This window comes from Podarcis liolepis (assembly GCF_965112155.1).
Source record: "Podarcis liolepis genome assembly, chromosome: 7".
NCBI classification, from domain to species: domain Eukaryota; kingdom Metazoa; phylum Chordata; class Lepidosauria; order Squamata; family Lacertidae; genus Podarcis; species Podarcis liolepis.
In genome coordinates this window covers 14611102-14624509 of record NC_139561.1, presented here as the reverse complement: position 1 = coordinate 14624509, position 13408 = coordinate 14611102, and the positions used below count along the sequence as shown (strand labels likewise).

The 13408-nt window shown below is 50.9% G+C and overlaps 1 protein-coding gene across 8 annotated transcripts in view; it reads right to left on the bottom strand.

Annotated features, from left to right (window-relative positions):
• Nucleotides 1-298: 298 nt before the first annotated feature.
• The window catches only part of UBR4 (ubiquitin protein ligase E3 component n-recognin 4), a 142047-nt gene continuing 128937 nt past the window's right edge, over nt 299-13408 (bottom strand). For all 8 annotated transcript variants that reach the window (XM_083512628.1, XM_083512629.1, XM_083512632.1 and 5 more), the window contains 12 exons: nt 12698-12888; nt 11666-11839; nt 10932-11031; nt 9162-9380; nt 8410-8523; nt 7111-7253; nt 6680-6805; nt 6226-6420; nt 4114-4338; nt 2059-2149; nt 1258-1420; nt 299-732 (listed from right to left, as the gene is read on the bottom strand). In XM_083512628.1, coding sequence (XP_083368754.1) covers nt 668-732; nt 1258-1420; nt 2059-2149; nt 4114-4338; nt 6226-6420; nt 6680-6805; nt 7111-7253; nt 8410-8523; nt 9162-9380; nt 10932-11031; nt 11666-11839; nt 12698-12888 — 1806 coding nt within the window. In that variant the 3' untranslated portion in view covers nt 299-667. The remainder of the gene's footprint in view (nt 733-1257; nt 1421-2058; nt 2150-4113; nt 4339-6225; nt 6421-6679; nt 6806-7110; nt 7254-8409; nt 8524-9161; nt 9381-10931; nt 11032-11665; nt 11840-12697; nt 12889-13408) is intronic.

Below are 13408 nucleotides of genomic sequence, written 5' to 3'. Positions count from 1 at the left end.
TAGGACTTTTAAGGGAAGTCTGATTTCAGTAGTCACAACATCTGACCTGGCGACTTCCAGGGGTCTGGCAGGGGACCGTGAGAACGTCCCAGGGGGCGACGACAGAACACTCCTCTGCACATGCATGCACTAAAAATGTTAAACCACAAGAGCTACAGTTTGCGTAAAGCAAAAGTATTTTGTGCACAGACACTTTTCTAAGGGTCGGTACATCAAGATTTCCAGTGAACAGATGTCAGGCAAACCAACCCTTAGGAAGTGGTAAACACAAAGCAGGCAGAACTCGTTCCCACCAGGGTTGTATTTAACTTATTTATTGACTGGTAAAATGGTCACACACACAAAGAAGCAGTAGAACTAACTGGGGCCGGCTTGGGTTATTCAAGTCCTTGCACGTTCCTTCACTGGCTCGGAGCAGAACACGCAAGGCAGAACATTGAGAAGCACAGGGGTGGACCGGCGGTGGTGAACAGGGGAGAAAAGAAGCTGAAAATCCAACATCACTCCAAGATTGGGGTCAAGGCAGGGGGCGAGATGGGGGGGGGGGGAAGACAAGGGGCTTGGAGATAAAGTAACTGCAACATTCTTTGCGGGCTGGTCGGGCAGGGTACAGAGGAACAGCAGGGAGGCAAGCTGATTGTGGTCTCTTCATGTAGCCGCTCAGGGCTCAGGGGATGGAGTTGAGGAGATCCTTGAGGAAGCCATCGGGATCGCTGATTTCTGACAACAGTCCTGAAACCAGGAAAGGGCACATCAGCTGCGCACATTCAGCAAACCAATTCCTAGAAGCATCTTCCTTTGCCACCAATTCAGGCAAGCAAGTGAAGAGGCCAGGGGAGGAGAGGAACTAATGGAGAAGATTGGTGCCTCCCCCACACACTTTAACAGCTTCAGTCCCCAAAACCAAGGAGGCAGGAAAAGCTGGTAGCCACAGGAAGCCTGCAGTTCACTGTCTGCTCACGTACCCACTCCTATATTACCCAAATCACTTTTGGTTCACAAGATGCAGAATACACAGGAAGCTGTTTTATACCAAGTCAGTGATGACCCATCTAACCCAACAAATTGTATTCTTGACTGGCAGAGGCTACCCAAGCCTTTCCCAACCCTGCTACCCACATGAACACGTTCATTGGAGTTTTTATCCCTGTGGGAAACATCTCGGTTTCACCTGAATCGGTTCCCATCACTCAAAGGCAGCATGTCAGTATACAGCGTCATTATAAAACACACGTAGAGCTTTCTGGAGCAACTAACCAGCCACGTCCAGAAATTCTGAAAAGGTCTCCACAGGCATAAACTCCTCCTGGAAAGTCTTCAGAGCCTTGTCTGCGGCCTCGTAGATGGGCATGTCATTGTGGCGGATGTATTCTGCCAGAGAGTAGGACCAGCCCCCCTCTGTGTTACTCGTAGGCACCTTCTGGATGGGAAAGAGGAGGAGAAGGAAGGGTTAGAAGCTTGAGCATGGAGGACAAAGGGGGAAGCAGGCAAACACGGCTTTAAAATGGGGAATCAGACCTAAGGGGGGAAAACCCTTTTGAAAGAAGGGCCTATCAAGAAGTTATAAGCCAATAATGCCTAGATAGATCCTCCAGCTTCAAGAGCAGTATTCCTTTGAACGCCAGCTCCTGGAGAAAGGCTGTTGTCTTGTGGGATCTTCCAGGGAGCATCTGGCCATCTGCCGTTGGCAACAGTAGACTGAACTGGGAGTCCCTATGCTGTGGTCTTCTTTTATTCTTATTCAGAGGATGCCAATAATCTTGTCTACTGAGGCTTTTGAGGCTTTTAAGAAGATGAGTGGTACATGCTGCACCTCTCCAGAACTGATAAAAATTGTGGACACTGGGGGATGGGGAGAGTGAAAGAACCTGGAACACTGATGTAAAATGTCTTAGTTCAGCTTTTAGATCACCCTGAACTAGGATTCCCCCAACATTCCTCAGCCTGGGAGCTGCGCACGACAGATGGTGCCGGCCCCCTAGAAAAAGCAGGCCACTGGTTTGAGGAGCATTGCTAAAAGAAGAAGAAATGTACCAAGTTCGTTCCAAGCTCGCTTACTTTGAACATGTTGTAAATGAGATCAACGAGGGCCCAGAAGAGGAGGCCGGAGCGATAGGCAGAGTAGTCCTTCACCGCTTTATCCGTTAGCCTGTTAGGAAAATAAGATCAAGCCTCTCAGTTAATTGCTACACTTTTCTTTGCTGCCTGAAGCTCAGCTGATGAATAGCCCTGGCTGCGGCGACAGCCAGAAGCCCATCCATAATACATGTGGGAAAATGCATGGGGCAAGCTCAGCCAGGCGCTGGAGGGAGGAAGGGAGGGAGGGAAGGAACACACAGAGAGACGGGGACGCTCCACTGTTCTCCCCAGCAAAGCGATTTACAACTACGGCCGCAGGCACAACTGCAAAGTGTTGTGCAACGTGGGGCCTGGCACTGTTGCTGAAATTCCTGCAATCTCATTTCCATTCCCCCCCCAAAAAGGGGGGGAAAGCATTTTCTCCAGGACTGAAGACCATGTAGTTAAGCATCCCCTGCCCCCTAAATCACCATAGTCATGTTGCAAGGGGATTCCCGGCTCCACTCTCAGAACGTTTGTTAAGGGCAGGTCAATGCTACAAACTGCCTCTGCTTCTGTCAGGGCTCCAAGGCCTTGGGCTGCTGGAGAACTGCAGGCTGCCGGTCCCTGAGGAAAGTGCTTCCCCTGGGAGGCTAAAGCTACTTCCCCAGAACGGGCATGAATCAAACGCCAGATTTCCCTTACAGCAGCAGGAAATGTGCAGAGCCAATCGATGCCGGAGTCTGCAGCCCCTCCCCGAAGGTTACAAGACCACTTGGGCGCATATTACAGAGCATCCAAAATGCACGCCCTTCCATCATGACCCCTGAGCACCTGCTCTCAGGAAGCTGCAAGGAAACACTTCAAGCGAAGGGGCTGGCAGAGACTCCTCCAAAGACCCACACCTCAATTTACTCTCCTGTAACATAGCTGATCCAGCCATGGCATGGTTCCAAAGGGTTAGACCCTGGGATCAAGGCATACACAGCACATATTTTCTCCTTCTTACAGATGAGATCAGAGGCAGAGGACACAGAAAGCCTGGAGCCATTTCAAATGACCAGAGGGCCACCCCTTGGGCCTTCTTGGTGACAGCACCCGTCCCCTGCAGTGTCCTCCCTTGAGTAATTTGTGAGACAGGGACAGCAGTGACCTTTACATGCCCCTCAAAATCTATCTAGTGCTAAGCCTACTCAGAGCCAACCTACTGAAAGCAATGGACGCGACTAATTTAGAGTCATTAATTTCACTGCATCTGCTCTTGAGTAGAACCTAGCTGTAGACCACCCTATTATGTTTAGCCAAGCTTTCCTAGGCTCTGAAAGTTGTATCCAATCAAGTTCAATGGGTCTACTCTGAGCAGGTCTAGCATTTTAAATTGTTTTGTATGCTACTCAGGTTTATATATAGAATTCGTTTTGTTTTACTGATGCCATATATATATATATATATATATATCTCAGAATGCAACCGGGTGTGGGGAGGCACTGAGCCACAGACTTAATGCAGGCAAAACAGAAACAGCTCTGTGGCCCAGACAAAGAGGAGGAAGGAGAAGAGGTCAAGCTCCTCCAGGGATTTTCAGCAGGCCCAGCTCACTTAGAGTCAATGTCAACTACATCTAATTCTCCTGTGTGCCTGAAGAGGGCGCCGAGACCTGAACCAACATAGGGAAAGAGAGTATCCAACAGCATCCATCAAAACCTTGCATGTTGTTCTTGACTCTTCCAGGAACTTTAGCTTTTTTTTAAAAAAAAAAAGATGCTGATTTTTAAGCAGAAGAGCATTTTGTTTGATCATCAAAACCAGCCTTTGCCAGCCAGGTGCCCTCCAGATGTTTCAGACTGTAATTCCACATCAGCCTCAGAGTCTAATGCAGAAGGCAAAGGCTGTGTAGCCAAGTCATGTCCAAGGGTCCCAATCCAACGAGCCTGCCTTTGTAACCCTATAGGACCATTCTCTGGGGGTGGGAAGGGAAGGAACCAGCTGTTTTCCCTGCAGCACAGAGAGAGGAGAGGGAAAGGGGTGGGTGGATGGGTGTGGACAGCCCCATACCTGCTTGCTCCCCCTGGCGACACCACCCGAGCGTGAGAGATCACCAGCAGCCGCTTGAGAATGTCGATGCGCATCGCCTTCCACCTCTCCGGGGGCAGGATGTGAAGCGCCATGACGATGTAATAATGAGGCCCGTCCACCTCGAAGGCACTCTCCACCCACTTCTCCTTGGGGTGCTCCAGGAAGCTTTGCAGGTTCTTCTCTTCTCGAGACGTCGCTCGTGTTCTGGAAGTCAAGCAGAGACAGAAGCGATGCACTTTGAACAGCAGGGGGAAGAAGAAACCCTTCAACGTAAGAAGAGCTTGCCAGATCAGTCTGTCCAGCACCCCGTTCTCACATTGGTCTATCAGAAGCCTGCAGCGACCTCCTACAAGGGCTACACTACCCAACAATATATCATTGAGGCTTTCCCTCCAGTGTCAAGAACCAGGGCTGAGATACGCCAAGCTAATGAGACAAAAAGCAGAACAAAATGCCCCCATACTTGCCTGCCCCCATCCAACCAGATATCATTTCATTTCACAGGCTAAGCCTAGATCCACCTTCATATGTATCAACACCTGAACATAGGTCCCCTTAGCATACTCCAGGGGTCGCAACCTAAGGCCCATGGGTCACAAGCGGCCCACAGGGGTTGTTTAACCAGCCCACAAGCCGCCACTGAACTGAGCCGCCTGCTCAGCAAGTCCCTGCGAGCTGCGCTAAGCCAGCGCGGTGCAGGGATGTGCTTATGTGGCACCGAAATCGCATCTGCGCAGACGCCAGAAATCGCACGCAATCCGGGCGCTGGAGTAAACTGGCCCGGCCGAGGTAAACCTTGCCGACTCTTGGCATAGTCTCTTCCCCAGGGCTGATCCACCGCTAAGGCAAATTGAAGTGGGCAGCAAGATCCACAGGGGCAACAGATCCAGCCTCCAATGAATGCATTACTCGCTGCTGCTGCAGTGGCAGCAATAGCTGCAGCACCTCCACAGCGACCTCTCTGCCAATAGAAGGCACTACTGGTCTCCCTCCGCGCAGCCCCTTGTTCCAGAAGCAGATCTTCATTCACTCGCCCCTTCTTTCCTGATGGGACATCTGCCTTTTTTGGGTTTGCCTCGGGTGCCAACATGTCTTGGGCTGGCCCTGCTCCTGAACAGCAGCTCTCCCAAGACCTCTCCATTCCCCAGCCCTGAATGACTGGGATCTCAGGCATACAAAGCAGGCATTCTCACAGTGAGCTGTGGACCTTCCTCCCCAAAGTAGTTTAGGCACATACATCAACATCACGCCAAAGAACAGGGGTGGCAAACTGTTTTCGACCTCACAGCCACATTCCTTTCTGGGCAAACTCGCAGAGGCTACGTGCCAGTGGCATGGGGTGGGGCCAGAAACAGGGCACCAGATGCGAGTCCTACCCTGTGTGGAGAAGCCTATATACCCAAACAACACAAGGATCACACTACAGGAAGGACCACTGGATTTAATCTGAAGGTGTCTTCTCCTGAGTGGATGGACGGTATTCCCTGGATGGGTCACTCCCTCCTGCCTGATCCACAGATGGGGCTCAGGCCAGGGCAGGCCGCTAAGCTTGCTTCGGGAGGTAAAGGTAAAGGTACCCCTGACCATTAGGTCCAGTCATGGCCGACTCTGGGGTTGCGGTGCTCCTCTCGCTTTATTGGCCGAGGGAGCTGGCGTACAGCTTCCAGGTCATGTGGCCAGCATGACTAAGCTGCTTCTGGTGAACCAGAGCAGCGCATGGAAATGCCTTTTACCTTCCCGCTGGAGCGCTACCTATTTATCTACTTGCACTAGCACGCTTTCAAACTGCTAGGCTGACAGGAGATGGGACCGAGCAACGGGAGCTCACTCCGTCGCGGGGATTCAAACCGCCGACCTACTGATCGACAAGCCCTAGGCTCTGTGGTTTAGAACACAGCGCCACCCACGTCCCTACTTCCTTTGGGAGGGGTGAGCAACAAAACCTTGAAATCTATCGCTCCATCTGCAGAGCAATTCAAAGCAGCAACCCGTCTCACAACGCCCTGCTCCACCAAGGGAGAATGGCTCAGGGAACAAATGCACAGACACGCAGAGAGAGAGAGAGAGACAAGACAGATAAAAGGTACTGACGTGTTAAGGACATAAAGCACCGTGTGAATGATGTAGGGGATGAGGTGGACGTTGCTCTCCCGCCCTCCGCCGCCTGTGTCCACGCTGAACGACTGCTCCATGGCAAACCGGAGGAACAGCAGCTTGGTGTCGTGCACATTGAGCTGGTAGGTGGGCTCCCGCTGCCCCGTGCATTCTTGAAGGTAGGTGTTGTGCCTACGGGAAGGAAACCAACACCAGGTTAGGCTGCAGATCTCACAAGAGGCCCAGGAAAGCCTCTTAGCTTTCCAAGAGAAGCTGGAGGGTTAAGGAAAGGGCAAAATACAGATACAGTTCTGAAAAGGTTGTGTTAGGGTGGTACAGTCCAAGAAATCAGGCCCTCTTCCCCTACAAGCTGGTGGGAAGAGGACACTTGCAGCAAGAGACTGCTGACCCCGACAGAACAGCGGGCAAAAGGGCAGCTCCTCAGACTCACCTGGCTAAGCAGGTGGCAAAGGCTGATTCTGGGACATGGGGCCCCCACACCGGCAAGAGGCCGTTGCATTTGGTGTTGGCATTCTGCAGGGCTGCACTCTCCCATTCCTCGCGCCCACGTGCCAACCTGCAGGAGTAAAAGCAAGGTCATTCTCAGTCAGGAAAAGTCCCTTTCCCTGCAAACCTCTTCCCTGTAGAGCAAAGCTGGTGACTGCCTCAGTCCCGAAGCCTTAAATATTACACACACACAGACCACAAGCCCTGCAGCTTACCAACTAGGGCATACCTTAAAGTATTGTTGGTTAGCTCATTACCAAAGCTGCAGCTGATGGGATTCTTCCCCAGGCTAAACCGAACCCCCAGCAGATCAGGCATGGCTTTGCGGCCAAGATGCAAAGGGGATCTCAGGCCCAGAGGGAAACTCAGACCCACCTCACAGCTGCCAGGTGACAATCGTAGTGGACAATGTTAAAGTGCGAAACGGTGCTGTAGCCCTGCTGCTTCCGAGGCTTGTTCTCAAACTCCTCCAGGGCGACTCGCTTGGTGAAGGTGTAGATACCCAGGACCTTTGTCGGCTGTGGGGAGAAAACAGAAGCTGCGGCGGAAAACCCAAGGCACCAAGCTTCGAACGTGGAAAAGCTGCACAGAAACAGCTGCCGTTTTCTCTTTGGCCTTCCAAAGTGGGCAATACATCCCCCCGGGGGAGCTGGAACAATCGGGGGGGGGCAGTAGTAGCCTCGGGTGCAATCGGGGGGCAGTGAATAAAAATAAGAGGGCAGTAGAAACATAAAAAGAAGAACGTTTTGAAAAACCATTTGTACATGTTTCATCTGCTCTGCAATGGCATTTACCACTAGGCCGGGCACTGCTGCGGATTGACACTTCCCCTGGATCTGACAATTGTGCTGGAAGAGAGGGGTTTTCCGGGGCGTGGGTGAACCCTTTTCAGCTTCACTCAGGCCCAGGAAGTGGGTCGCAGCTTGCCTGCCTATTTGGCGCACCGGGGACTCAGCCACATTCATCACTATAATACCTTTTGAATGCGTTATAAGCATGCAACACCAGGGAGCAAATAGGAATTTATATGGGTTTTTACACAAGCTTTATTTTTCTTTCGTTGTAACGATTTAATTTCTGACTTATTTATAGTGTTTTTAACCTGTGTCTAGATCCACCCCTGGTTTATCTTTCTCACTAGGATCGTTTTAAATGTTATTTGTAATTTTCATTTTAATATTATACTTTGTTATCTAAATATTCTGTGTGTGATGTGAATGTCGCCATAGTTGATTTTAATAAACAGTTTTATAATTTCAAGCTTCAGCATGTCTTATCTACAACAACATCTTTCTTTACTATGTTGTAGGACATAGGTAGAAATAGAGATACATAAAAGAACGCAAAATCTGTCACCGCATCTTTATGTTTGTTCACTTAAAGGCGGCAGATTTCTAGGGGGGCACTGAGATTTATTTTTTTCCTGAAAAGGACGAATGAGTTTGGGAACCTCTGGTAGAGAGTCACAGAATTGTAGACTTGGAATGGCCCCAAAGGGTCATCTGGTCCAATTCAGTGTAGACCTGCACGACTATGGATGTCGCTCAGCTGCCCAACACCTTGGAAATACGGCTACAATGAAATGTGCATATGCAGACATATGCATATGCATGAAATAGCGTGACTGGGTGAAATGGCCAGGCTCCGACTCCCCACTTCACCCCCAAGGCCTACCTGGAACTTGTAGCCCTCCCTGCAGATGCAACAGGTGAGACCCGGCTCCTCAATCAGCTCCTCCATCTGCTTCAGCAGCGCTGTCTTTGTCACCACCTGGCCCTTCTCGTTGGTCTGAAAGATCCAGCGCAGCAAGGTTATCGAGGAGAAAAGCCGGGTTTGGGGGTGGGGCGGGGGAATTAAAAATGGTCATGTGGGTTGGAGGAAGAGGGCCATCACAAGGCATGGAAAGTTTCGCATTGGAAAATGTGTCCTCGACCTTATGGTTGCTGCTATGGCCGTGATAAAACAGCCGCGGTTTCCCTTGGCTAGAACTGGGTTGCCCCTCCTGCCTCTCCGCTTAAATCTCCCCTAACAAGTGGGACCTGAACAGCCACTGGTCCGGCTGGATTAAATGGCAGCACCCAAAGAGCCAGCCATTGCTAGAACTCGTAGACATCCAATGGAGCTGAGCATTGGAAGACTCAGGAGAGATGAAAGAAAGGACTTCTTCATGCTGTGCAGAGTTAAACTGCGGAACTCTCTCCCACAGGAGACAGTGATGGCCACCAACTTAAAAGGCTTCAAGAGAGGATTAGACAAAGGGCTTCGGATGGCTGCCACAATGGCTATGCTTGGCCTCCAAAGCTGGAGGCAGTGATGTTTCTGAATACCAGCTCCCGATCGTGGCATCTGGCTGATCATTGTGAGAACAAGATGCTCTGCTAGATGGGTACCGGGCCTAATGGAGCTGGCGCTGCTTCTGCTCTTACCGTCATGCCAAGGGTGCCCAACGCTTTCTGGCGCATCGCCATGGCCATGCGCTTCTTCTCCGCTCGCGTCTCTCTCCGGGCAGCGTCAATCTTCTTGTTCACCTCTGGGTGCTCCCGCAGGGCCTCCAGGAGATTCTCGGCCAGCGTCCCAATCCCTTCGTCACTGGAGACTTGCTCCAGCTTGTGGAGGTTCGTGATCGAGTCGGTCCCAATGAGCACCTGTTCAGGGAGCAGACGTTAACACAGTGGGGGGCAAAGAGGACAGGAGGATGAGGAAATCTCCTATGCTCTTTCCCCCTCTACACCAGATACAGCTTTGCTCTTAAAAATTTGTCCGTCTTTCGAGCACAGTATAGTACAAAAAGGCACCCAGACCTCCAGGGATGCCACCCAGTTAAGAGCAAAGTGAATTTTAAACAACTGAGTAATGGATCGATTAAATTGGCCTAAGTTTGCGTATGACATACAGTGGTGCCTCGCAAGATGAAAAGAATCCGTTCTGTGATTCTCTTCGTCTAGCGGTTTTTTCGTCTTGCGAAGCAAGCCCTTTGAAGGATTAGCGGATTAGCGCTATTAGCGGCTTTTAGCGGCTTATCTGCTGATCGGATCAGCTGATAAGCGGCTTAGCGGCTTAGAAAAGGGGGGGGGACCAGCAGGAACTCGCAAGACATTGTCGTCTTGCGAAGCAAGCCCATAGGAGATTCGTTTTGCGAAGCACCTCCTCTTTTGCAGGGCACCACTGTACAGAGCGTTCCAGTTACACCAGCCACGAGAGACAGGGATGCGGCAGAAGCCCCTGCAACACCTTGGAGGAGCACATTGGAGGAGCACCAATGGAACACTTCAAATTTTCCCCTTTCAAAACCATATCGCTCTTCTTCAAGAGCATCTCGTTTACTGGAAGAAGACCATTCTAAGGCAGAAGTTCCCAAACTTGTTCTCCCCACCCCCAGCCCCAGACCACATGAACACTGCTGAGGATCTTGGCGGACCAGACAATTGTTTTCTTCTGCCTGTTGTAGTAACTGCAATGTGCTGCACTAGCAGCTGTGTGATGTACTGTTGCTGCTTTTATTTCATATATATTGTATTGCTAGAATCACAGAATTGGAAGGGTCCCGGAGACCAACCCCCTGCAATACAGTGGTACCTCGGGTTACATACGCTTCAGGTTACATACGCTTCAGGTTACAGACCCCGCTAACCCAGAAATAGTGCTTCAGGTTAAGAACTTTGCTTCAGGATGAGAACAGAAATCGTGCTCTGGCGGCGCAGCGGCAGCAGGAGGCCCCATTAGCTAAAGTGGTGCTTCAGGTTAAGAGCAGTTTCAGGTTAAGTACAGACCTCCGGAACGAATTAAGTACTTAACCCGAGGTACCACTGTACAATCTTACTGTATTACAATTAGAATTCCAAGACACACTGCAATGCATCCGAATGACACTCGTGGACCACCATTTGGGATCCACTGTTCTGTAGCACACTTTGGGATGTTTTCCTTTGGTGAACTGATGTAGCTCCATTATTGCTGGATCATTCCCACTCTAGACGCAAGCAACACTCACACACCCACACCTGAGGCCCAAAATGCCTCCGTAAGGGATGGGCTTAAAGAGCCCTTTGCCTTTGTCTCACACTTAGGAGAAGGCAGCTGTGCCTGGAATCAGCCCCTAGGATCAGGCACCATGTATACGCCTAAACCTGATGTAGATGGAGACCAGATTAGACTCATGGGCCAGGGGGTGGGTGAGTAGAAGACATCTCTTTCACCTGTGTTGGGGGGTGCTGCGTGGCGAGACCTCGGAGCAGCCGGAGGATGAAAGGAAGGGCTGGCCGGGAGAGGAATTTCTTCCACACATCGGCATCCAAACTGCGGAGAGAAGATTGGAAAAGAGAAAGCGTTTGAAAAGCAGCTGTCGATATCAGCACAAAGACCTGGATTACTCCACCCCAGCCCCGCTGCGTGGCTCACACACTCATGCTGCAAAGGCGGCTCTCCCCACCCGCTCCCCAAATTAAGGCAATTCAGACACTCTCAAAAAGGATGAACTACCTCAATTTCCACAGTGGGGTCCTTTTGCCTGAAATCATGCTTCATGTGGCTGAGCTCCAAACACCCTGAGAAAATGACTTGGCCAGGGGTGGCGGGTGAGACAGAGACCTGCAGTTGCTTCCCTGGGAGCTAGCACAGTGTCAAGGGTCCAGGTAACCTTTAGTGCTGCCTTATCCAGAACTGGGTCCACCTAGCCCAGTGTTCTCTGCTCTGACTGGCAGCAGCAGCTCCCAGTGGCCTCAAGGCTGAGATATTTCCCTGCCACCTAAACCCCAATATTTTGTTTTCTTAAAGGAAGGCAAAGCTTGGGATTTTCTATCTTCACATTAGCTCTGCAAGGCAGCAGCAAACTGGGCACACTCAGGGAAAGGGCAATGCCCCAACACAGAAGGGGCTCGTCCCAGTGAACTGCCACCCACAAATCGCCTCCATCCTCCCGCACGACTCTCACTTCTTGGCACTGGGGATGTGCTTCTTCATGTAGTCGAGGGCGTTCTGCGTGATCCCCCTCTGGAGGATGAGGTCTTTCAGGAGGTGCCCATTAGTGTTGTTCTTGATGCCAGCTGCTATTTTGCAGAAACAGTCCAGGAAGACCTTGTCATCCCCACTGTGTTCCTCATCGTACCTGGAGGAGAAAAGAGGCAAGGGACTCACAAAGGCTGTCAGGGGGCCAATCCGAGCTCAGATTCTCCGCTCTAAATAAAGCTAAGTCACAAACCATCTGCACCCTCTGATTCTAGCCTCGGGGGCTGCTTTTTGCAGAGCTGAGCTTGTAAAAAGAACTCTGGTCCCTTTTTATTTCTATGCCACTTGTTGGTCCGAGAGGCAACCCAAAGCAACTCGGAGTGAGTAAAATATTAATAGGAAATTGAAATAGTCTTTTGCTCACTGTTTTCTAGCATTAATTGCTGCAACACCCACGAAATGCGCATTAAAAGCACAACAAAAGGACACTGAAGAGCTTTTGTCAAAAAGGAAAGAGTGGTGCCAAGTTTCTAGTTCTCAAGAGGGTGAAGCTATGCTTGAAATTATGCAAAGATATCCAGCAGTCGTGGGGAGGGGCTTCAATGCCCTTGCCCACCCTCAACAGCAAGTAGAGGAAGTCAAAATTAAGCACATCTTTGTACAATGCATAAAACATACCTTTTTTTGTGTAACATACAGAGACTCCTGTACACAACCCAACTGTTTAAGACCAGCCTGGTGCCCCTTCAGAGTTTGGGGCTACAATGCCCCCACCCCAGCCTGGATGGCATGGTCCAAAATATCTGAAGGGCACCCGGTTGGGGGGATTCTGTGCTAGGCTGCGCAGAGTCTTGGGAGCTTTGAGGCCAGCCTGGAAGCAGAGATTAAGCAGAGCTGCACCTCTGGCAAGGAGAGCCCTTGCAAACCAGCAGCACCCCAATTTATTTTGCACACTTAAAAAACTCAAGGAACAGGAGAGGGCAGGAGAGTTCGGTTTAGGGTTCCCAGGGAGGCATACTTGTCGAAGCTGCAGCAGGGCTTGAAGCGATCGACCAGGATCTGCATCTTCTCCATTTCCCCAAAGGACAGGTAAGGGATGATGCGGAGCAGGCCCTGCAGGACGCTAGGGTTGGAGCGGACGAAGGTGCTGTTGATCTGGTCCAGCAGCATCACCAGCTGGTCCTTGTCTCCCGTGAGGAGGAGGTTGCCCTGCGGAGGGGGGAAATGGCCCGTCAGTCAAGACACCCGGAGTCTATCTGCCTTGGGACACCCTTCTCTCTGCCCCACACCTCATTTACAGCACAGCTTCTCAAATCCGCCCCCCGCAATCTCTCAACCACCCTGCTCTCTGCAAATTCCCTCTATTCTCAACGCCTTCAGGACAACATCTAGCTTCCCCCTCCGATAACCCCCCCTGACCACTCCCTGATCCAGCAAAGTCAACTCTCTTAGGCTTTTTGTCCTGTCCTGGATTCATTTGGATGATTCACCATCAAGTCTCTGTAAGAAACGCTCCCTGAAACCAATTTATTAGCAACAAAACACGTGTCCCAATGAACACAGCAGGCTGAAAAGAAAAAAAACCCCTTTAGGCAGGCCTGGTATCTCTACGGCATCTTTTTTTTTTGGGGGGGGGGAGAGCCAAACCTCCAGCCTCGCTAGGGAGTTCCTGGATGTCCTTCAGCTCATGGCAAGATACAGTTCAACACCCTTGAGTGCTGCTGAAGAG